Here is a 24,201-nt window from a genome sequence, read left to right on the forward strand (position 1 = left end):
CTTTCCATCACACCAAGCATTGTGCTCTCGATGCTGATAAGAACACACAGTCCAATAAGCAAAAAGAAAAAAAAGGGGGGTGAGAGAGAGAGAAAACCCCACACAATTCTATCTAGATGATACCAGCAATGCTTTGGGAAAGTGAAGGAAGGGTGGAATACAGAAAAGAAAATACATTGAATTAAAGAATGGAGTAAGGAGGGGAATTGCAGCAAAAAATGCATTTACATTTCCATAGTCAAATGAATAGAATGATTTCATCAATAGACTGAATTGCTTTTTCAGCCCTCACACTCCTCTGTTTATTTTTATTTCTTTGCTCTATTTCGCTCTCTATTTTACTCCCTTTTCAGCACTCTCCTATCTGTGGAGGGTTGTTGAACTGCTTGTCAGCTTGTTAGTCCGATACATGCACTGGTGAGTGTGCACACACACGTACAATAAACACACGTATACTTGACTTGTTAGCTGCACAAATTAGATCAAAATGAAAATGTTACCGCTGCTGTGATTGAGGAATTAAAGTGAGAAGACATTTTCTTTTCTTTTCTTTTCTTTCTTAAACTGTATATTCATTTAGTGTGGACTTGAACAAGGTATTGTGTGTGTTAAATTGACCTTGTACAACCAGATATAAAGAAAAAGAGAACAAAAACGGACAAAATAAATTAATTTAAAAAAAATCAAAATCAGTCATGGTTATGAGTGTTATTTATCGAAGAAGGACATACGCAAATACAGTATCTTTGAAGCTATATATCAGTTAGTCCATAAGCATTATCCACTGCGTCATAAAACATCCATTTCATCCATTTACTGACAAAAAGATTGAGGACAGATAGGTCACGTTTTTCTTAGTATAAGTCTCTTATAATTTCTAACCATTGTTCTATAGTATGGAGTTCAGTCTTGAACCAAATTTTTGTTGGTGACTTTTTGCTTGTAATCAATAATATGTTGGTTAAAAATCTGTCATTACAAGTGACACTGATACAATGATAGTTATTTATATTTTCAAGATGCATAACTCGGCATTCCTTAGTTATTGAGAGAAGACATTTGCTTTTATTTTCTGGTAGCTGAAAAATCACACACACACACACACAAACATGAAAATGCATACAAATGTGTGTAATTTAGGTAAGTAGTAATTCAATTTGTGTTGTTGTTCAGGTTGTGTGCACAGTTTTAGGGTCAGAGAAAACAATCTGTGTAGTGTTGGTGTGTGCTGGCGTGAGTGTTTGAGCTTGGCTCCATAGACTCGCAGTGTGTCGATGATTATAGTTGTTTTCAGAGAGAGAAATGAATAAAATAAGAAATAAAAACTCACGCCGCGACAGTCAATCTAAACCACTCTGCCTCCTACTGAGCTCTCTCTCGCCCTCTCTTTGGGTCTCAATCTCTCTCTCTGTCTCTCTAGTTGTTTCTACTTCCCACACACAAACACACTATCATTCCTTCTCTGTCGTTCTTGTGCATCCACACCCTGTCACACACACCACCCCACACACACACACACACACACACACACACACACACACACACACACACACCAGGGAGCAGATCAATTGTTACAGTGTTAGTCGGGCAGGAAACCTGTAATTCACTTCATTGGCTGCAGAATAAACCCCTGATTACATACAATCAATGTGATAATGGCTAAAACACATTCTGCCCAATGGGCTGTCGGGCTGTAAAGACCGGTAGAGGAGAGGAATTGTGTGAGTGTGTGTGTCTATATTCCTGAGCGTATGTGTCTGTGACTGTGTGACTCCTTCTAGGTATTTTAATATAACAAACACAGACATACACACACCTTTGCTGTGCACAAGTATCCACAAACACATATGCAGGTGTGAAATGAATTGGGTAAGACTTACAGGGGCACACTAGTGGGGCTAAAGCTGTTATGATGCATCCTGGGGTTTATAAAGTTTACACACACACACTCTGTAGATGTGAATGGATAAACAGTGGGAGACTGCACACACAGGGCAGGCTCAGCCAAACACGATTGATTAAGAATTATGTGCTCTCCAAACTGCAGACTGCAAACTATTCAGGAATATCATGTTGAGTCTGGTGATATCAATGTATCTCTTCAATCATCACGCAGTGCTGTTGTCTCTTTTCTTTTTCCAGTCTGATCTCTTCTCATGAAAGGTGTTTATATTACAAATTTTAAAGGGAATTTTAAAGGGAATTCCTTTCTTCCTTGGTCTGTATGAAGGATGAATTAGATTTGAGAGTCTGACTGCGTTGATGTAGTTATTTAAGTGAAAAGATATGAAGAGGTTGAGCTTGTTCAGGGCAAAAACGTGAAGGCAGTGCAGCGCTAAACCTGTGTGTGTGTATGTGTGTGTGTCAGATGGGAATCTTGATGATTTAGGTCATTTTCTCGCAGAGCGGTGGCTGATAAGTGTGTTGCTGCCAGGCACTATCTTTGTCACCATGTCTCTCTCTCTCTCTGTCTCTCTCTCCCTCCTTACCTCTCTCTTTGTCTCTCTCTCTTTGCCCCTCTTTCTGTCTCCTTTATCTGCTGTGTGTCATTATAGTTGTGAGGGTGGTTGTCTACTGTAAGAACAGTGCTTCAAACCTCTGAAACATCCAGCTCCCTGCACATCAGGAGTACAATTAACAGTTAATACGTCAACTAGGTTCAAGTATTTGTTTGCTGACTAATCAAATACATAAACTGCTGCAAATTAGATGTCTAGTTCAGCTCTATTTTGGGAATTGGCAGGCTAAATTGTACACTAAATTGCATAGCATGTACTTGTAGTGACCTCCAGCCTTTTACTGGAAAGGCTGAGGAATGGAAATCAATGAAATTACTGAATGCATCCTCTTTTTAGGTAAACCTTTTATAAAAGACAATGCATGTGCTAAATGTGAAATTAAGAATTGATAAACAACATATAGATAAATATTTTATTAGTCGACACGATACGCACCATAAATCTAATGAACACATTCATTCTGCTAACTCACATGATATTGGCAGGTAATGGTTGAGCAGGGGTATAAGGGCTATACATTGTAGGCTGGTTCCTTTATAAAAGAAAGGTCATTGATCAAGGTGAGTGTTCGTCTCCCTTTTCTCTGTGTGTGTGTGTGTGTGTGTGTGTGGATTAGCAGTGTTATCGCTGAGCATTAGGGGTGCAACAGCCCTTCCAAACACTTACCGACACTTGCCATTGTGGCAGACACACATGCATTCATACACGCACACATACACAATCGACTATTCCCGTACAGCGAGACATACAGCTCTCCCTCTCTCATACTCAGACAGATAGAGACCTGGGCAAGGCGCCGTATCAAATGAAATTGCGCAGAAGTATAATAAAAAAAAAGTGTTTAAAAAAACAAAATATCCCCCATCGGATTAAAAACACATTTTATTAAGCAGATGGTGAAAGAGGATTTCCACTCTAGTAAATATGACAGGGCTTTCAAATGTGACACGGGAGGGAAGCAGAGGGAGGGGAGGGGAGGGGAGGAAGAGGGAAACAGACAAGGAGGGAATGGGAAAAGAGAGTGCAACGCCGTAAAAGAGAGGAGAGAGGAAGAGAGTGTGTGTGAAACTTAAGGGGTGAGAGAATGAAGGGAGAAAAGTGGAATAAAGAATAAAGGAGAAAAAGATAAAAGGAGAGGAGAGGAGAGGAGAGGAGAGGAGAGGAGAGGAGAGGAGAGGCATTCTTTAAGCAGATCAGATTTGGGGAAATTGGGCTGTCACTACAGGATTGTGATGATTTACACCTATCCATCACAGGGAGAGAGAGAGAGACGCAGAGCTAGAGTATGTACAATAATGCACAGAATCTGAAAAAATGGAGAAAATCTGTCCCAAAATCCTGAGTTCACTGCTCACTTTTAATTCAATGTTCAATGAATAACATATTAAGAGGAACGGGAAAAACATTTAATCATAGTGAGACACATATACAAATGTGGTGATGGGTAGAGAATCAACCAATTCATTTATTTTACTGTATGATGCACTGATTTACTGTGGGTCAAAAGAAGAAAGGAAATGTCATGGAATATAACTTGAAACTCAACATTTCCTCCCACATTAACCAAACAAGTAAAGGATCATTTGAAAGCACAACCCGACCCTACATGAATACATTTTACAGTTGCACATTTTGAACTGAATTGATCTGTATTGTCACCAGCTGCTGTTGACACTCGTCCCCTCTGCCTCCCTGCCTGATCTTCCCTCTCTTTCCCCCTGTCCTCCTTCCTCCCCCTCTCCCTCCGCTCACTGCTGGCTGATGCACCTTACAGCCTCGCTCCTGGACCATCTGTTAGGGAATCTAATTCACATCCAGTCATAATCAGGTTTGCTGGAGTGCCCACTGTCTCTGCCTCTCTTTCTGTCTCTTTCTGGCCTGCCTGCTTCTTTCCGTCTGTTTTATGTCTTTGATTGTCTTTCATTCATCTACAGTGTCGATGTCAGACTGTCTCAATTCAAATCTGTGTATTTGGACATTTCATTAGCATCTTTCTCCTATTTTTCCTCTCTTTAATCCTTCCCATTCACTTTCTCCATTAAAAACAAAAAACTAGCACCACTGCATACACTTAGGACAATGCTAGAACACATTGATCTGATCTTGTCATTGTGTGATATTGTAGATTTCTAAAAATTTGACTTTATTGCAGTATAATCCAAAGACATGAAGTCCACTGCTGCTCATCTGTGCAGAACTGGTTTTGCTTTCACAGGGTTTTAAACTTTGCTTTCCGAAAAACTCATCATCTTTAAACAATAACTGCAAATTACAAGGATTTAAACACAGCTTCAGCATTTTAATGGTAAAATGAATATATAAGCATCAATTTGACATTGTGTGGAAAAAATTAGGGGCTGCATCAACGCAGCATCTTAACTGTGCGTGTATGTGTGTGTGTTTATCCATGACTGAGAATAAGGCAAGCTGAGGTGAAGGGGGTGGAAGTTAATGAGAGGTGAGTGTCTGAAACCCTCTTTCTCTCTCCCTCTCTCTGCTCCAGCAGTAATCCTCTTCTATAAATCTGCAATCCAATCAGCGTTGTCCACACTTACACACACACACACACACACGCACACACACATACACACACAGAGCTGTTGGGAGGCCCATCTGTGTGTTAAGGCAATCTGCTTTATCATTATGATTACATTGGGCTCAGTTTACAGCGATGTGTGTGTATGCGTGTGTGTGTGTGTGTTCAGGCGCACGCTGGCTGCCTGACATTAATCACATTCCCATGGTTTGATGGCCTAAATAAAAATAGGAATAATATTGTTGCTGTCCAATGAAAACTGCAGATCTCTAAAAACAAACCAGGAATTTCTTCAGAACTCAAATAAGTTTTCATGAGTGAAGAAAAGACAGCACATTAACTTTTTTCATTTTATTTTCATAAAAAACAATTTAGGTTTCTGGCTGATTTTTAAAGCGATTACAATGGTCAGTCATAACAACAGAAAATTAAAATAGAACAATTAAATGTTTAATGCATCTTAAACTGTTTTTCAAATTTGGGCCACACATATAGTATATAAATACTGTTCAATAACAATCAAAAGTCAAAGTTGCGTCAGGTGTATGTGTGTGTAGGCGTGAGAGTGTGTATGTTAATCATGTGACTAAATCCCATCAACACAGTTGGAGGTCAGATATCCCGGAGAGAGTGGTCGTGAGGTCTTATACGGCATGTGTGTAAAATACACTCCTTCCACTGTGTGTATGAGGAAAAAAGTGCACGTATGTATTCATATTTGTGTGAAAGGGTGAGTTGAGGTGAGGTGACGTCCTCTTTACAATTTAGTCCACAATTTCTTCTTTTATTCCATTTTTTACAATGAAGACATTTTGACATGTCACAGCAGGACAAGCCCAGGTGTAAATAAATAAAATAATAATGGCTGAAGTCCATTTTGCTGTTTCACTGTATTTCAATAGTTGTCTCAAGATAAATTACTAAGTGGTAAACTTCAGCAGATATTTGTATTGTTATTATTATCTGCCAACTGGGAATATTGCGGTGTCACATCTGAGGCTTGGCATAGTTTTGCCAGTTGAATTCGTAATTACAGTATCAATTGTTTAAACCTGGTCCAAAACTTGAACCAATGCAGCGGAAATAATGTTCCCCAATTCTGTGTGTCTATCTGTGTGTGCGGATGTAATGTGTGACCTCAAGCCATGGCGTGACTCCCTAGCCCCTGGCAAACCTTTACACCTCTCATCACCAGACTTCACTGTCTGCCAGCACACACACACACACGCACACACTAACATTGTGCTAGTAACACTCTTGTTGGTGATTGGCTATGGGTCTGCGTGAGAATAGCTTGCCAGACCTCTAATTGGCTTGACCCAGACTAACCCTGAAATCCTATTGGACTAAGACTTCCCAGTCTACAGTGCACACAGGCATACACGCGCACACAAACACACACACACACACACACACACACACACACACACACACACACACACACACACATATACACACACACACACACACTTAAAATTGAAGGGCTTTGCGAAAGCCTAACAATGCGCTAATCAATAGTGTTCTAATAGGCTGCAATAAAACAACAACCATAACAACAGAATGCATGATAACTATGCTAATTTAGGTAGCCAGGTCAGTTCACTCATGTCAGTATACGTAGAACAATAAGTTATGTTTTATCTGAGCACTTTTGTAATAATGTCAGTTCAAATCTATCAGTGCTTGGTCACAACAAGCTCAGGTGAGAAAATATATAATAAAACTTAAACATATAGAGGAAAGCACACTTGTCACATAGTCATTTGCATATAATATTCCTTAACGCCTGTGTTATGCTAATTGTATATAAAACACATACTTACAATTACAGTCTTGCAATCTGGGCATGTGGCTCTATCTCTTACCGAGAGAAACTTGAATGATTAAAAGACGGAGAGGACAAGTGGCAGAGAGGGAAGAAGAATACGAAGAGAGAGAAAGTGTGTGTGTTTTATGCGTCACATGTTTGCTGTGTTTTAACATGAAACAAGTCACATATTTACAGTTTATGTTCTAAAAATGGACCATGGCAGCGTTCGGTTTCACCTGCCTGAATCAACACACACCTGGAACTGGTTTCCACTGGAGAACTTTAAAGTAAAAATTTCACTTTGGTTGAAGCTTTTCATGTTTTATTGCACATGCAGATGGCATGGGGGATTACTGTTATGGTAAAAGTGACTGTCCTTCAACCAAATGATATGATTTAAAGACGCTGTGCAGCGACACATTTGCACTACTGAAGAGTCCTTGAGCCAGAAGTTAAATCCTGCTTCCTTCTGAGACTGTAAAAATGTAACAAAACAAAGATACTACAGGTAAAAAGTATGCAAGTATGTAAGGGTTATCCAAGTATTGTTATTTTAAAAATATAATATTTGTCTTTGGACAGTGGGTAAAACATACTAGGAACAATTAGTAGAAAACACACACATGCATACAAAAACTATTAATGAGATGCAGAAAATACAGTCCTTTCTCCTGACTTAGTTAATTCTACTTTGTCATGTTTATTTCTTTTCAGCTTCATTTCATTGTTTTTATTTCTTGAAATGTGAACCAAATAGACATCGAACTTAAACTTTAGACTGGGCTTCTGCATAGACAATCCCCCTATCTATGCCTATGCCTGACTGTCTGTCTATGATCATATTGTATATGCAGAAAATGTCAAATATACTTCAGTTTGAACATATTGCCAGCTGCCATGGAACCAAAAAAAAAAAACTGAATTAGGAAATAAATCTGTGAAAGTTAAGAAAAGCACCAATATACAACCCTCATTCTGTGATAAATCAAAGAGCTAAGTTGCCCCCTCTCAGTGCTATTTCTCTCTCTCTCTCTCTCTCTCTCTCTCACACACACACACAGATTGACCACTAAAACACTGGCTTTTGATGTCTCAAAGTGCTTGCCTTTTCTTTTTCTTTCATCTGAACTTTATAGAGGTCAAGTGTGGCTCCAGTGTAAAACTGAACCAAACAGACTCATAGATTCCTTTTCCTTTACGTTTCTCTCTGTGTGTCTTTGGTCTTTTCGTCATTTCATCTTACCTGGGGTTGTAGAGGGCATGTGCGTCTCTCATGTGGTTGGCCTCTAGTGGATCGTAGCTCTGGTGCATCCTCCAGGCGCCAGCGCCGCATTTACTGTAGCTTGACTTGGAGTTATCTTCACTGCTGCTGTTCACCAATGGCCCCTTCGATAAGTTCATTCTGTAGGCAGGGGCATAGAGAGAGAAGGAGGGTTGAAAATACGGCAAGGTAGAAAAAAAGCTGCTGAGACATTGACTTTCAAGTGTAGACATCAGTTGTTCAGGGACATTAAAATAGTGCAAATAACCTAAAAGGTCTTGACAAAGAGTGTCAGGAAATATTAAAAATCTTATTTTCTATTATAACTGAAGAATAAAAATTAACATTAACATTAACATCTCTAAAGAACAGTATTAAAGGTCAAAATTCAAAACATTTTAAATAAACAAATTTAACCATTTTTTTAAATTTGTTTTTTTACAAGCGAGGACATAAATGGGATATTAAAATGAAGAAAAAAGGAATCAAAATATTCCAGAAAAACAAATGTTTCAACAATAAATGTAGTGTGAGGCAATGAATTGGATGAAAGACATGTCATAAATGTTGTTGATGCACAAAACACACACATTTATCAAACATACACTTGTGGTAAACAGCAACAATATATGCAGACAATTAAGTATACAACTACTGCAGGGTGGCTAGAGACAGTCAGAAAAAACACAGTCAGGTCTTGAGACATAGAGACAGAATGACGCACAGGCAGCCATGCTGAGAGCACCGACAAGCAGACAGACAGACAGCTGTCAGCTGGACAGACAGATGCACAGAGGACGGGTTGTGACTTTTAACCGGTACACAAGACTTTTGTCCTGTCTTAACACAATTCTGTCGAATACGTTTGTCTGTGCGCACATGCACTGGTGCAGGCGTCAGGCTGCTAATTGAAGCACACCCCGGCTGTGTTTAACGTCAGAGGACTTTTACCAGTTTTAGCCTCGGAGAAGGCTTTCAGACTGAGGGGAATATAAAAGTAAAAGCACCGGAGGAGGGTCCGCTATCCGTCAATCAAAACCAGCGCTGGCGTCAGGGGAGGAGCTGTTGCTGAGGTGATAAGGTCACAACGGGCTACAGAATCAAAATCACCCATAGCAAAAAATAAATTAATTAAATAACACGGGGTGATAGAAAAAAGGGTCGTCCATCGAGCTGACGTCAAAGAGGACGAGAGAAGGCAGGGTCCGTAACAAAACTGGCTGGGTGGCCTACATTTAAACACAACTACCAGGGGAGAATGCAGCAGGGCTGCTGGGAAGAGAAGGAGGACAAAATCTCGAAAATACAGAAACCAAGTCAGACTGGGGAACAAATGTCAGAACACTGGTAATAAAGTGATCCTTCTAAATTAATGTAAAATACACAAGAGATGCCTGCTGGCAACACTTGAGGCATTCCAGGGCTTTGTATTTTGAGCATTTGTATGTTTGTTGCATAATGACAGAGAGTTAAAATACTTATGCTTGCTTAGTCTAAAACAGGTCTATAAAGGGGAAAACAATTATTTATATTCAATGTTAAAACTTCGTGGAGCGGGTGGACAAATGTTAAACAGTCATTCTTTGATGTTGGTTTTCGAAGATACTAAGTAATCTTTTCTGACCCAACATGTCAAACCAAACCATCTAGGAGCTCTTTAAGCCATGCAATAGAGCTAAATAGCTATGGAATAAAATAATCTTACTTTTTTTCAGTATGTTGTTATGGTTCTGTTAGATTTTTCCCGTATTTCCACATTCCTGTGTGTGTGTTGTCTCAGATGAAGTGTATCAGTAAACAGAGCAGGATGTTGCCATGTGTCACAAACTGATAGACACATGTTTACCACACAAACACACACCACACAGACATTCATGTCTACGTGTATGAGCGATGTTGTCCCACTGTGGGTTCCTGTTTAGGTGAGGGCCGCGCAGACAGACAGGTAGACAGACCAATCACTCGTCTGACAGCCATCCCTGCCTCCATCCACAGAGCTGCGTTGGCTCAGTGAGAGGTGGAGGGCCAGGCTGTGTAATATGTAGGTTTTAGTTCCACTCTGGTGAATAGGAGGAATCGATATCTCGCTGCTGCTGCTGCTGCTTCAAACACTTATTGGCTTTGGTTGCGGTGTCACAATGCTATATAGACAGGCAACACTTAATACTGCTTTTTTTTATTGGAGAGAGTCCTGGTGTCACACCGAACTAAGGTACATGCCGTACCATGTACATCTGACGCTGTTGGTTCAAATCCCTGCATTTCTAGTCACATGTTAAATAAACTGTTTATCCTTCTACAGGACAATGTAACAAATAAAGTACATGTTTGTAGAGAGGAATAAAGAGGAAGAGATTGAGCTGTCACTTGAAGGGCTTAGTAACCTACTCATTTAGCTTTACATCTCCACAACTATCAACCATGAGACACAATTCTTGAAAGATACCCTGTATTCTGAGATAAATCACGATAAGAATATTTTAGCTAAATGACAATTTTGCAAAAATCTGTCGAAGTCTGTCACTTGCATTAACCTCGCGACTAAAACTGTTAGGGATTACAAAGAGAGATTTTGTTTTATTACATTGTACTTTATGGTAAGGTAATCGGATATTCTTTCCTGTCTATATCTTTTCCAGAAGATTAAATTTAAGCTAAAAGGCATCTTAAAATCAGAAGAAAATCATTTAAATCAGGTTTTATACACACATGGTATTGGTAGCATACTTAATATGAATAAAGCAGACATTAACACTTAACAAATTATTTTTTCTCTATCTGAATAGATTATTTGAAGGAACCTGTCATATAAAACATCCGAACCCTTAGAAGTACGGACATATAAACTAAATAAATAGCTCAGGTCATAAATATTTATATAAGCGTACACAGTACAGGAGAGAATAAAGGGGAAGAGTATTAACCTGTGTGTTTCTAACGAACCTATTTCACACTCCTGTCAGTACATGTAAGCGGCACCAGCACACACACACGTTCACATTGTGGATGTGTTTTTGTGTGTGTAAAAGTAGGGAGATCGTGGGTGTCTTTCTGATGCTCAGTGACTCGCTCATGTGTTGCTGGCCCATCTGTGAACAGAATGACCATGACACAGTATGTGTGTGTCTATGCATGTGTGTGTCTCTGTGTGTGTGTGACATGGTGATGCAGTGATTGATGAGACAGTTGCCATTCTTGCTAATGCAAAACGCACCTATCCCTGAAGGGAGCAAATGCCACAACACACACACACACATACACACAAACACACACATACACACACAGGGCTGCAACTGCCCTACCTAATTACCCCTGTAGTCAGGGCAGTGTGATGTCTTCCACTCACATATGCAATAAATATCCACAAACATGCCTAAACGTAGTTTCAAAAACAATCACAGGTGAGATATACACGTACAAACACTGATAAACGTTGTTCACTTTCTTGCATCTTAACAATAAAACTGAGGCTCTTGATTTTTTCAACACCAGGCTAAAAGATGAAAACAGGTCTTTAGACAGTATATACACTGTTTGTTACTCCAGATAACTGTCATTTAATTGTTAAAAATGTAAATCAAAGCTCTACATGAGTCTGACAACGACATGTAAACATTTGTGTGTGTGCGTGTCTGTGTGTGTCAGGAAAACCATGAAATGATCATGAGATAATCACAAATACTGAGTGCATAAATATGTTTATGTACAAACGTGTGTGACTATGATTCTCTCCGCTCCTCTGTACGTGCATCAGGGCAGGTGGGGTTCGACGCAGCCCTTTGTGTGTCTGAGTGGATGTGGATGTGTGTGCGTGTTAGCGTTAGCGACGGGAGCTGTTAGCGGGGCAGGCGGCAGATGGGCTGTCGGCCTTAATAGGGACTGAGCGGGTGCAGAAAGGTGACAGCTCCACGAGGGAGCGGTGTGTGGGGAGGGAGAGGAGGAGTGTGTGTGTGTGTGTGTGAGGTGGGGGGGTGAATGGTGAAGGAAGAAGGGGATAAAGGGGAAATGAATTATCTGCGGAGGTCAAGAAAAGTGCCGATCAGCTGCGTAGAGGAACGCAGCTCCTAAGGGCAGGAAGTGTTTATGATGTTTAATTTATGCAATATATACATTTGCATGTATATATATATTTGACCTTACACCTGGTCATTTCTGTGTAAAGTTGCAACTTCCAAAAGTATCAAACATTTGTTAATACTGCAATATTTCTAAAATCACACAAATACGAAATAGAAATAAAACGAAAAATAATTGTTGGTGAATATGGAAAAGCTGCTGTCAACTTCAAACAACGCCACAGAAACCTGAAAAGCTTTGAAAACAGTGATAGAAGCTGTGGGCATTTCCGCACTTCTAAATATAAAAAGTGCTAGATCGCTTTCATCTCGTCAGATGTGTTATTTAATTTGTTTATGTTTATATTTTCTAAGGCCATATATTTTTCATTTAACTTCAAGCATATGAAAATGAACTGTGCGGCTGTTTTTTTTACGAAGTACATCTAATGTAAGCCCGCTCCTGCACAAACAGTTAGTTATAGCAATCAAAACATCAAAACACACACAAATAACCACAGAATCTTTTTTTCTTTAATGGTCACACACGGACAGTGTTGCACATTATCACAACAATGTGCGTGAACATGTGACTAACATGTCCTCACAAATGTGCACAGTTCTGTCTCAAAGCTGAATTGAAAGAAAATTTGCTGGTCTGTATCTTCAACAGATATTTTATAAACCTTTCCTTTTCCTCAAAAACACCATGGAGCGTGACTGATTAAATAAACCTATAAATACATTTTAAAACATTCATTTTACACAGAAGCACATATCAAATACAAATGTAATTGCATTAAGAGAGTAAGTTTCGCTTGTTTATCCGCTGTATAACATCAGTGACAACTTGAGACAGAGTGAGAAAGAAAAAAAGCGCAAAATCATCAATATGACATTAACGAAAGAAATTAGGTTTTTCAGTCACTACATGTTTCAATAAACTATATACCGCACCGCGCGTTAATGTTGAATATTTGCTAAATTATGGAGCAGAATTTGTGTAAAAAAATCTGTTAAAAGTTTGGGGGAAATAAGCAGCTTTGGATATAAATCCTTTTAAAATGTATCATTTGTCACAAGAAATCAAGTGTATCTGAATCATAATTCTATGATTCAGAAAAGATCTGCTTTTGTTAAGCGCCCGCATATATGAATACAGAGTAAATTTAGCAAGGATGCATAAGTAGTGTTGGATACATATGTGTGATAATGAAGTTTATTCGTCATTTGCATTTGATAAAGTTGGTCAATTAAAGCAAAGGAGATGCTAAGACGAGAGACGGAAGAAGAAAAAGCGAGTGCAAAAAAAAAAAAAAGAAAAACTAAAGAGAGAGGTGGGGTGGTGGGCTGGCCTGTCATTCTCTCCCCATCAGGCACACACATGAAGCATGATGGGAGGATGAGAGGAGGAATATTTCACTGTCAGTCGGAAGGCGGCATGGTCATTCATTTCTTTCTCTCTCTCTCAGTATATATTCACGTCCCTTTCTACTGTATCGTTTCCCTTTTGTCTTTTGTACAATGACAATTTAATCATACTGTACAAGGCCTGGGCTTGTAGAGGGGGAGAACTGTCCAACCAGCCAATCTATAGGGCTCTCCCCACGGACACTGAGAGAAACAGCACAACAGAAAAAGTGCAAAAGACAGACAAGACGTTTGAACCTGCATCATTCTCTCGATCCTCTTTAACTCATGCACACACACTCCTGCGTACACACTCACACACACGGCACCTCTCCATCTAAATCTGTTCTATTGTGGTCCAGTCTCCGCTGTCTCCTCCCATTAGGAGTGAGAGGCAGCATCAGAAGCCCTGAGCACGACACGATGGGTGCGCACGCAAAACACACACACACACATATCCGTACACCGGTCTCCTGTTCTGAAGCGCGGCTCAATAGGTTACCCAGTGAACAGCTGAAGTCACATTTTAGTGAGTCCGTCTCTTAAAAATAATAAAGCCACAGCAGTGACAAAAACAATCCTAAATGAGACATTAATTAAGAAAAGTCAATATTCCTTCAAATCAAACAGGCAGATTCGTAAAAAGACCCGTTCTAATCTGAAAGCTCTAATCTGCCCAGAAGCAAAGAAGACTCCCCTTCCTCCGCATCCCTCTAACCTACACTGCTCCATAAAGTGGAAACGTCATAAAAGTAGGCTTGAATGAGACAGAAAAGTCTGTACGTGGCAGTGAGAAGAGTAATTCTCAGTCAAAGCACAAATGATTTGATAGATTGTGATAATAGTAATAATAAATGAATGCACATTTTGATGTATGGATGGCAGAACATGAGGAATGAGCGGATGAGCGGCGTGAAGAGGGGGAAGGAAAAGAGATGAGAAGAGATGAGCGGCGTTGTCTCTCGCTATATATCACTCTCTCTCTTCTTTCAATCAGCGCTTTGGCATTCAATCACACTCTCTCTCTCTCACACACACACACACACACACACACACACACGCATGCACACACACATGCGTTTAGCTTCACCGTCAGTGTGGTGTAATGGCTAATTGCAGTGAGTGTGTGTGTGTGTGTCACAGCTGGTACAGTCTCTCTTACTGCTCTTTCAACACATAAAGGCCAGCACTGACCCATGACACACACACACATAAACACACATAAACACACACATACACACTGCACTGATGGATTGAGCATAAATCAGAGAAATTCACATCAAAGACACACAAATCTGTTTTTCGTGTGTGCATATGTACGTGTACAAATGTGTAATTGCATTTTTGACACAACTTGGTTACTTTTTAGCTGCAAATGCACAAAAGAAATGTGTGTGAGGGCGTGTGTGTGCGTGCATGTGTGCGTTCATGCGTACACGTGTGTCCAGCGGACCCCTAAGTGCTGGTGTCAGACAAAAGCAACCCCCCCCACTTCCTTCCCACCTCTCGCTCTGTCTGTTTCTCTCATTGCATCTCTCTCTCTTTACGGGACTAAATTACCACTGGAATGCTCGGACCCTTCACATGAGAGAGAGGCCGCCGTGTATGCGTAAGTGTGTGTGTGTTTCTGTGTGTGCAGGCTTAGACAATGAAAAAACTGACAGACAACGAATGCCGTAGGGACAGACGGACAGGCAAACACACATAGAAAGAGAACAACACCTCCTCATACAGGCCACCAATAGGTCACACACGCACACACACACACACACACACACACACACACACACACACACACACACACACTCAAAATGTGGGCAGGCAGGCACAAACCCATGCATGACAACAAACAGATGCAAATGCACACACCCACACACACACACACACACACACACACACACACACACAAACTAAGACACACACACACACGCACAGCCAACAAATCAGTGCGGCACATATTGACATGCTTTGACAGATGAATTAAGTAAATGATTTTATAAGGAGATTAAAAGGATTTTAATTTACGCAATCTCTCTATGGCCCCCCCGTCCCTCCCTCCAGTCTGCTTTACCTCTCCCTCTCTCTCCCTCCCTCTCTCTCTCTCTCTCTCTCATGGCCTGAGAAAAAGAGAGCACAAGAGACTGACGAAAGAAAAAGGAAGGGAAAAATAAGATAAATGTTCTTAAATTTAGATGGGAAGAAAAGAAAGTTTTTCTTTTAATGCTCAATAATTCTATAGATGTTGATCTTTTCTTCACCACAGGTTTAAACAACAGCAGAGGCACATTATCATCACGATTGAAAAACGACTACAAAATTATGACAAAGCTGTATTATTAAGGTTTTACTTAAAAATAGTCCTAGGGCTTGCTGATGTTTTGAGCGAACAGAGTGTGAGCAGAACATTCTCCCTTTAAGATTCAAGAATCATTCTATCTAAATTACACTATGTCACAACGACAATCTGAAAAATTTGTCATTATGAAATCTTTAAGGTCAAGATACTGCTCCAAAAATGAAGTGAAACACTGGAAGTTGTCTGTTGAAATTGCCTTCATTGCTGCTTTTGCAAAATAAGATTCAACACTCTGGGACTTGCAGGCGGAAAATTGAGCGATATCATGTGCACCGGATTAATCATTAAATCTGTTCAAATAGCTAATAATTATCACCTTAAATAAATTATTTTGTTTAGATTTTTCTGGCATGTATGAATTTAGCGTGACAGATTTAAAATGTTCATAAAAGGCACTCTTTGATGGAGTGGAATTTCAAACGTGCACCAAGCTGTTTCTCATTCAGACTTCATCGGATTTAACAGAAATTTTGTTTTTTTCACTCACAATCACAAACAATTTATTTGCTTAACATTTCCATACAAAAAAATTAATTTGAATCTAGACAAAAATCACAATTTAAGATTATTCAGACAATCATTTATGCTGACTTGTGTTTCTCTTCGTCTCTAACACTGCAAACGTTTGATTGAACGGCCGCTGTGCAATTCTCACCACCCGTCTCCTTCACACCCACTGACAAAACCCACCAAATTCACTAAAGTCACTGTAGGAAATATATCTTAATGATATGCAAATGGTATGTATATGGTGGCATGAGGGGAATGCAATTATGTTAACAGCTTAAGCGGTACTTGTTGTTATTATTATTATTATCGGTATGATCATCATTATCCCTAATATTTTAATTAGTCTAGGAAAGCAGCGCCTGAGAGCAAAGGAGACGAAGCCGGAGCAGAGACAAGAGAACGGTGGATAGATGGATGGATGACTGGATGGATGGATGATCGGAGCGGACAGACGGACAGATACAAGACCAGAGGGTTTTCTAAAATATGTGAGTGCGGACGCAGTTTACTTGCACTCGCAGAAACACACGCAGATAAAGCAGAACAGTCTACTGATAAGTCTAACGGTCAGTATATTTGTGCTTGATTTCTAATCACAGCTCTAACGCTGTACACTTCTTCACCCATTTTGGACCAAAACCTGGCCAGAAGTGATCACTTTTCTTTTCTGCTTCACCATGAAAAACCAGAGTCTAGTGGTTGGTCCTTAAAATACACCACACTGTTTATCAGTTGAAAACGCACAGACTCTGTTCAGATACAGTGTACAGTACAGGGTTGAGTCCTTACAATCACAAATGTACTAAGTGCAGACTTTGCTCTGGACATTCAGTGATTTGATCTACAAAAGGCAATCAGCATGTTCAATATGAAAGGTTGTTCAAAAGTCTTCAAACACTCAAAGTCACCAAAAGCCTGATCTATGACATTCCCGAGATATTTAACTAAAAATGATTATTAAACATCTTATAGGTGTTTACTTTAAAATCGTTATGTTTCAATGAGCATAAGGTGGAAAAAGGAATCCCTCAAGCATTTGAAAATATGTGTTATTTGTTGCACATTGAATAATAACTGAAACAAACTATCAAAAATGTGTTTCTAAAAATGATGATAAACAAGTTCAGTGATAAAGGAATTGTTATTATTTCACCAGCTGCGACTTAAAATGTTGCTCCCTTTTCCACATACTGTGTAGATGAGAGGGTGTCTGCAAAACACGCACGCACACACACACACACACACACACACACACACACTGATATATACTAATTTAAAGGTGAGGCAGCTTCAAAGCACACAAAAAATGCCAGTTTTCTTTAAAAATGTCAATAATGTCATGTTTGGGAAACACATCATTGTTTCATCCTGCATGGGCTTCAGCTTTGACTTTCTCCTTTCAGTCTTCTACCTCCGACTTTCTACCGTAAAGACACTTTAACTGAGGCTGTGATCCACTATAACTCATTTTTATTTATTTACTTTAAAGCCATGGTCATTTTGACCAAAATTAATATGCACATGTATTTTTTTTTCTTTACTTATTTACAATAAAATCCTAGAATTAATCAATGGCAAAGCAAATCTGACAGTATCAGAGCCATTGTTGGATTTATACCTACGTACAGTCTAGTCACAGAATTGCACTCATCACTTCAGATAAATCCAGGTTTTACTTTGTAATGTCTGAAAAAGGAAAACTTGTGTGTGTCCTGGTATATTTACCACACTTTAATCTATTAGTTCATCTATCCCAATGTGCATTTTCATATAACACACCTTGTATTGTAAGCGTACAAAAAACACACACACACACACACTGCTGTCCGTTCCGGCAATCAGTTAATCTGCATTTTGAACAGTGTCTTCAACACCTAAAAGAGCAAAGCGTTGGCGAAAGGAACAGCTCGGCGGCACTCGCTGATGCGTGTGTGTGTGTGTGTGCGTGTAACTGTCTCTAATTCCTGTGCGGGGCCACACGCTGAGTTGCCCGTCTGAAATTCTACCTCCTCTGGCATTTAAGAGCGCAGCTCTCCCCCTTTCCTCCTCCCTCCTCTCTTATGGGCCCTTCTCCTCCCGTCTCTCCACGTTATTCCTGTAACCTCAATGCCCTGTTACCTTGCTGATTCCCTGCCTGGACGAACACGCACAGAAAACATACGTGCACAGGCATAAACACATGCAAAGACATACACACATGTCGACATGAGTTGCTGTTTTGTCCCGAGAACAATTTGACTTAAAGTAAAAGAATGTCTGAAAAACAGAGAAAGTGAAGGAGAAACTGTGTTTCTATGTCATTAACGAGTGTGTCTATGTGTGTGTGTGCAGGTGTGTTTTGTGTGTGTGTCTGTGGCAGTGTGTGCAAGTGTGTTTGTGTGGATGTCTCGCTCCCAGGTGAAGGGACAGAAATTCCGCTCCTCTACCCACTGAGTAAGAGCTGCTGTCCGGGTACTGCAGCCACACACACACACACACTCACACACACAAACAGTGAACGCGTGCTACCTGACAGCAGAAACAACCTTGACATGGTGCCGGCCACCTCTGCTGCATACCAGCACATACACACAAACACTTACACAAACACTTACACACACATACTCATACACAGTGAATGACAATGACAAGTTGAATGATGAATGAAAGGATAAGATTTAAAGGAAAAATTTACCTACTCTTGTTCAGAGTGCATTAAAAAACACTCAGATAACGGATGTCCTACCGAATCCATCGGCGATACCGGGTCATTGTCATGTCAACCTCCTCCAGAGAAAAAAAAAGAAAACAGGAAAATTCAAAAAAATCAAAGTTTTTATATCTCTCCTCTCTCTCCTCCTCTTCTTTCTCCGGTCTTCCTCTCTCTCGGTCCTTCCTTCCGCTTGGAGGGAGCAATACAATTACCAGGCTCTGCGCTGCCTGCACTGATCGGCTCTGCGCGTGTGTGGATGTGAGGGAGCGTGTGTGTGTGCGCGCCGTGTGTAGATGTGAGAGCCAGGGAGAGGGGGCTATAGGTACACACACAGCCAGCCGGCCAGGCAGTTGGGACGGAAAGCTGTGCCGCTGTCCTAATCAACGACTTAAAGCCCCGATAGCAGCTCATGAATATTAAGCAGCATTTTGCATATGCAGTCCCTCAGGCCCCGGTTCTGCTGTGATTGGTGGATACTTGACCAATGGCTGCGGGCAGGGGCGGGGTAAGGGGTGGAGACAAGGAGGGGATAGCGAGAGAGAGAGGGAGAAAAGCAGGTGGAGAGGGAGGGATCAGACAAAGAGCGATAGAGGGGAAGAGAGCGGGAGGGAGGAAGGAAAGGAGGGAGCGGAGAGGAGAAAAAGACAGGTGAGGGAAAGATTTAAAGCAAGACATCCTGCTCTCCTCCTTTCTTTTATTCTTTGTCTCTTTATCAGTCAATCTTTCTGTTCCTGTCTCTCAGACCAAGTCATTCTCAAAAGTCTCTCTCCACTGCTCTCTGTTTCTCTCATTTCCAGCAAAAAAACCCAACAATGTTAAGAAAAGACAAAATGTAAATGTCTTTCTTTGTTTTTATTTCAACAATGTTAAAAACACTTTTAGAATAAAAGTGAAAAACATCTGAGTTACACCATGTTTTGAACCATTTCAGGTCGAAATCATGTTTTTGTGTCAGCTCAGCCGCAAAACACTAAATTGACCTCATCAAATCCAGAGAATTGCAAGATCAAAGGAAAAAGTGTAAGCTTGACCCTAAACCCTAAGCCTAAATAATGTGTCACACTGCAACCCCCCCCCCCCCCACACACACACACAGTACAGCAGAGCCGATCATAGCTCAGCAGTAAAATACAGGATTATGGCAATTCCAAGGCCTTGTCCTTTGTTGTGGAATGATTTGGGAATGATTGGGACAAGGTTTCCCCTGCTGCTTGCTGTTTTGTCGAGCTCCCTGCCATCTCGACACCAGCAGGCTGTATATTCCCGGTATTTCCAGTGTATCTAACAACTTGGAATCTGTGCGAGAGGGATTCTCCTGGAGAATTAGCTCACCGCTCCTCAGTCTCAGTGAGAGGAGGAAACTGAGAAAAGGGAACATGAGGAGAGAGGGAAGGCTCTTTTCTCTAAAAAGGGAAGTGGGAATCCTACAGGGAGCCTCAGATCTGCTCCGCCACAAAGATGCACTCTCTCTCTCTCTCTTTCTTTCTTTCCTTCTTTCTTTCATTCATTCATTCATCCCTTCTTTCTTTCCAACATTTTCCTGTTGTCATTCTGACTTTTCCAGGACTCGCATTCCCCTGCACACAGGATGGTGGGGGTAAGAGAGGAGTGTGGAGGAGAGAAGGAGATAGAGAGAAAGAAATCAGAGGGGTGGAAAGGGGGGATGCAAAGATGAAAGAGAGTGCTTGTGATTAGCAGCTTTGGAAGAGAACAGATAATAAAACATTTCCTGAAACCAATCTCTGCTTTGATGTACATGTGTGTTTGTGTGTGTGTGTGTGTGGCATCACTAACTACAACCTCTCTCTTACACACACATTCACAAACACAGAGTTTAAACAGTGAGTCTAACACCTCAGCTTTGTTGGTTGACAGCAGAACATCTATTTTTTACTGTACTGAAACACTCTCAGCGCACAGGACAAAGTGACGATGTGAAGACTGGGGTTGTATGCTGATAAAGCATCTGTGTGGAGCTACATGGAAACTGAAAAGGCTCTAATAAAAGCTACACATACCTTACACTATGGATAAGGATGTGAGGATATGACTGAAACTTGCTTTAGCTTCAAACATTCACTGACACATGCTGCTTGCACATGCGTACATTTGCCATTGGCACAGAGGTCCATGTTTTTAAACGCATGTATAAACAGATGTATGAGGTCCATGTACACAAGCAACACACACACACGCACACACACACACACACACACACACACACACACACACACACACACACACACACACACACACACACACACACACACAGAGTTATGATGTATCCAGGGGCTTATAAGCATCGACAAAGATGAGTGTGAATCAATGCTGCCGTCACTACTGGGCAAACAAATCCTTTACCAAAACCTCTGCCTCTGAAACACACACACACATTCACACACAAATAGGTACAGACGTAAACATAAACATATATCCTCTCTTTATCTGTGTAGAAAGATTAATAAATAAATACTAATAAATATAAGAAATCGGTTTGTGGGAAATTCATTTTGCACAAACAACTGCAATCAGAATGTCGAAGTGAAACAATGAGAGGAGAAAAAGTCTGGAGCTGCAGAAGAAATGTGAATATAAATGCACACATCTCTGAGCAGCACTACAAACAGAAACATTTGAAAAACCAGAGATTTGACTCACGCAAAGATGAATGAAACAGTTTGTGATGAACTGGTCGTGTTCATGGAGGCACATTTCTTTGTTGCAGTTTACTTTAGAAAATATTCAATGACACTTTCCTCAGCACAGTTCCACATTCTGTAATTTATGCATTTATGCAGTTTGTGGACACTGATGGCTAGTTTTAGTACAAACATCACTGTGTTTGATATAAAAAGCATAAGAATGAAATCTAAGAATCAGGTTTCCCTCTGCATATGTGCAGCGAGTGATGCTTTAAAAAGTGTTTGTCTATTATGTAAATAAGGTAAAATTGTAATGGTGAGACTGTCTTTAGCACACACACAAACAGAATCATAAACAGTGTGTTTGCTAAAATTTTGCAACGCACGCATGTTACACATATGTTCCTGAAGCTTCTGTATCTTCTATTTGAAATCTATTGATATTGTCACAGAATTTCCGTGATTTTAGTTGGACCCTAAAACGACCTTAATGCCTTCGGCCTCGCTTCTCTTCTCCCTCCCTGACCCCCATCCCCACTCACCCCACCCCCTAACTATTGATTGGTTCTCAGTCAGTGTGTATGTTGACAGTGACCCCTTTAGGCCACTTCTCTCTCTCGCTGGACAAACCCTGCTGCCACGCAAACCTCTTAATCACAGGCTGTCGGGGAAATACCTGTCTGTTCATGTGTATGTTGGCCCCCTTGCATTCCCATGATTTCTACAACACTGTGAATAGAATACATACTAAATAATATTTATAACATTCAACCCAATCAAAATGCAGAATACAATCATAATTAATAATTGTGTGTGTGTGTGTGTGTGTGTGTGTGTGTGTGTGTGTGTGAATGGGCTTGTTTGCATCATCTCCAAAGTTCTTATTCAGTTACTATGTGATTGCTATTGCACTTGTCTTTTGTCTGTGATGTGCGTGTGTGTGTGTGTGCGAATGTGTGTGTGTGTGTGTGTGTGTTTTGACCCTGTAGTGGCCTGTTGACATCTGTGGAGAATTATCCATTGCAACTCTCACTGATATCAATCACACCACTCGATAGGCCGCAGCAAGTTCATTCAGGGCAGTGTATGTGTGTGTATATGTGTGTGTGAGTGTCTGTGCTGGTCAAAACAGTCTTTAACAAATTCAAGAGGCGGTCACTTAAGCAGCTGACCTCAGGCCACCCATCGACACATGCGTGGCAGTCATACACACATCACTATCCTGAGGCAAACAAAGCTCCTCTACTGATAAGCAAACATATGACTTTCGTGTTGACAATCAGGCACTTGGTGTTTTGTCTTATTGCCATTTAGTGCTAATTCATTTAATTATCACAACTAATGGCACAAACCTGTTATAATCTGAACTAGAAATCAAAAATGGAACAAAAGTGAAAGTACCTTTTTTGTTTTTTAAACAAAACACACACAACAAACTGAACTTTACCCCTGGAAAGGGAAGGAGAGCTGCCGGCAGCAGAAGAGGAGAGAGACAGAGAGCATGAGAGATTGTAGTTCTCTACTAGCCAACAGAGGGAGCTATGGGCTCTGGTCAGTTTACTGCCAACTGCAGCACGGAGACTTACTAGTTGTGTGTGTGCACGAGTGTGTGTTTATCCATATAGCATGCAAGATTTAATCATCGTAAATTAAAAAATCATACGAATAATAAAAATTCATATATAACATCCAATTACATGGAAGAACCACAAATCCTCTCTGTCTCTCTGTCACACACACACCCACAGTGGGACACTAAACACACACGCACACACACACACGCGCACACACACACACGCGCACACACACACACACACACACACACACACACACACACACACACACACACACACACACACACACACACACACACACACACACACAGTTACATTGCCAGCAGGGACGGGAGGGATGAAGCTTAGTTATCTGATAGCTCTGTCAGCAGGTACAGCAGAACACAATGTGGAAATGGCCAATTTGACCACAGACCCCCTGCCCAGCCCTCCAACCAGCAACCCACTGAACAACCCAGAAAGAGAAAAAAGCTAAAAAAAAAAAAGAGAGAGAGAGAGGGAGAATTAGACAGTGTTTGTGTGTGTGTAAGAGAGCGAGCAAGACATATCAAGAGTCTTGAAGGAAAGAAGGAAAAAGTGAGACTTGAAAACACATCTCTGTCACCAACTGTCAGTCACAAGGTGTTGTTAGATAAAGACCACACTTTAGCAGCAGTTAATTTCAGTCTGTGAGTGAGTGAGTGAGTGAGTGAGTGAGTGCTATGTTGTTTTTGTTGATATATTTTTTCAAATTTTGTTAAAGGTGAAACTTAACTGATCTTGTGAGGAAAATCTGGTTGTTACAGCAGCAGAAAGTGAATAAACATTAAAACACAACAGAAACAACACTAAATTGC

At 40.6% G+C, this 24,201-nt stretch overlaps 1 protein-coding gene across 14 annotated transcripts in view; it reads right to left on the reverse strand.

Annotated features, from left to right (window-relative positions):
• esrrga (estrogen-related receptor gamma a) overlaps positions 1-24,201 on the reverse strand; it is a 123,333-nt gene that overhangs the window by 56,070 nt on the left and 43,062 nt on the right. For 6 of the 14 annotated variants that reach the window (XM_084354280.1, XM_084354279.1, XM_084354283.1 and 3 more), the window contains exons 3-4: positions 19,136-19,223; positions 8,109-8,267 (exon numbers count right to left, since the gene is read on the reverse strand). In XM_084354280.1, coding sequence (XP_084210406.1) covers positions 8,109-8,267; positions 19,136-19,191 — 215 coding nt within the window. In that variant the 5' untranslated portion in view covers positions 19,192-19,223. Of the gene's footprint in view, positions 1-2,489; positions 2,596-8,108; positions 8,268-19,131; positions 19,224-24,201 lie in introns of those variants that run through there. The other 8 variants (XM_084354285.1, XM_084354284.1, XM_084354277.1 and 5 more) reach the window with 3 other exon arrangements.

The sequence above is a fragment of the Pagrus pagrus genome, assembly GCF_965226575.1.
Source record: "Pagrus pagrus genome assembly, chromosome: 1".
Taxonomy (NCBI): Eukaryota; Metazoa; Chordata; class Actinopteri; order Spariformes; family Sparidae; genus Pagrus; species Pagrus pagrus.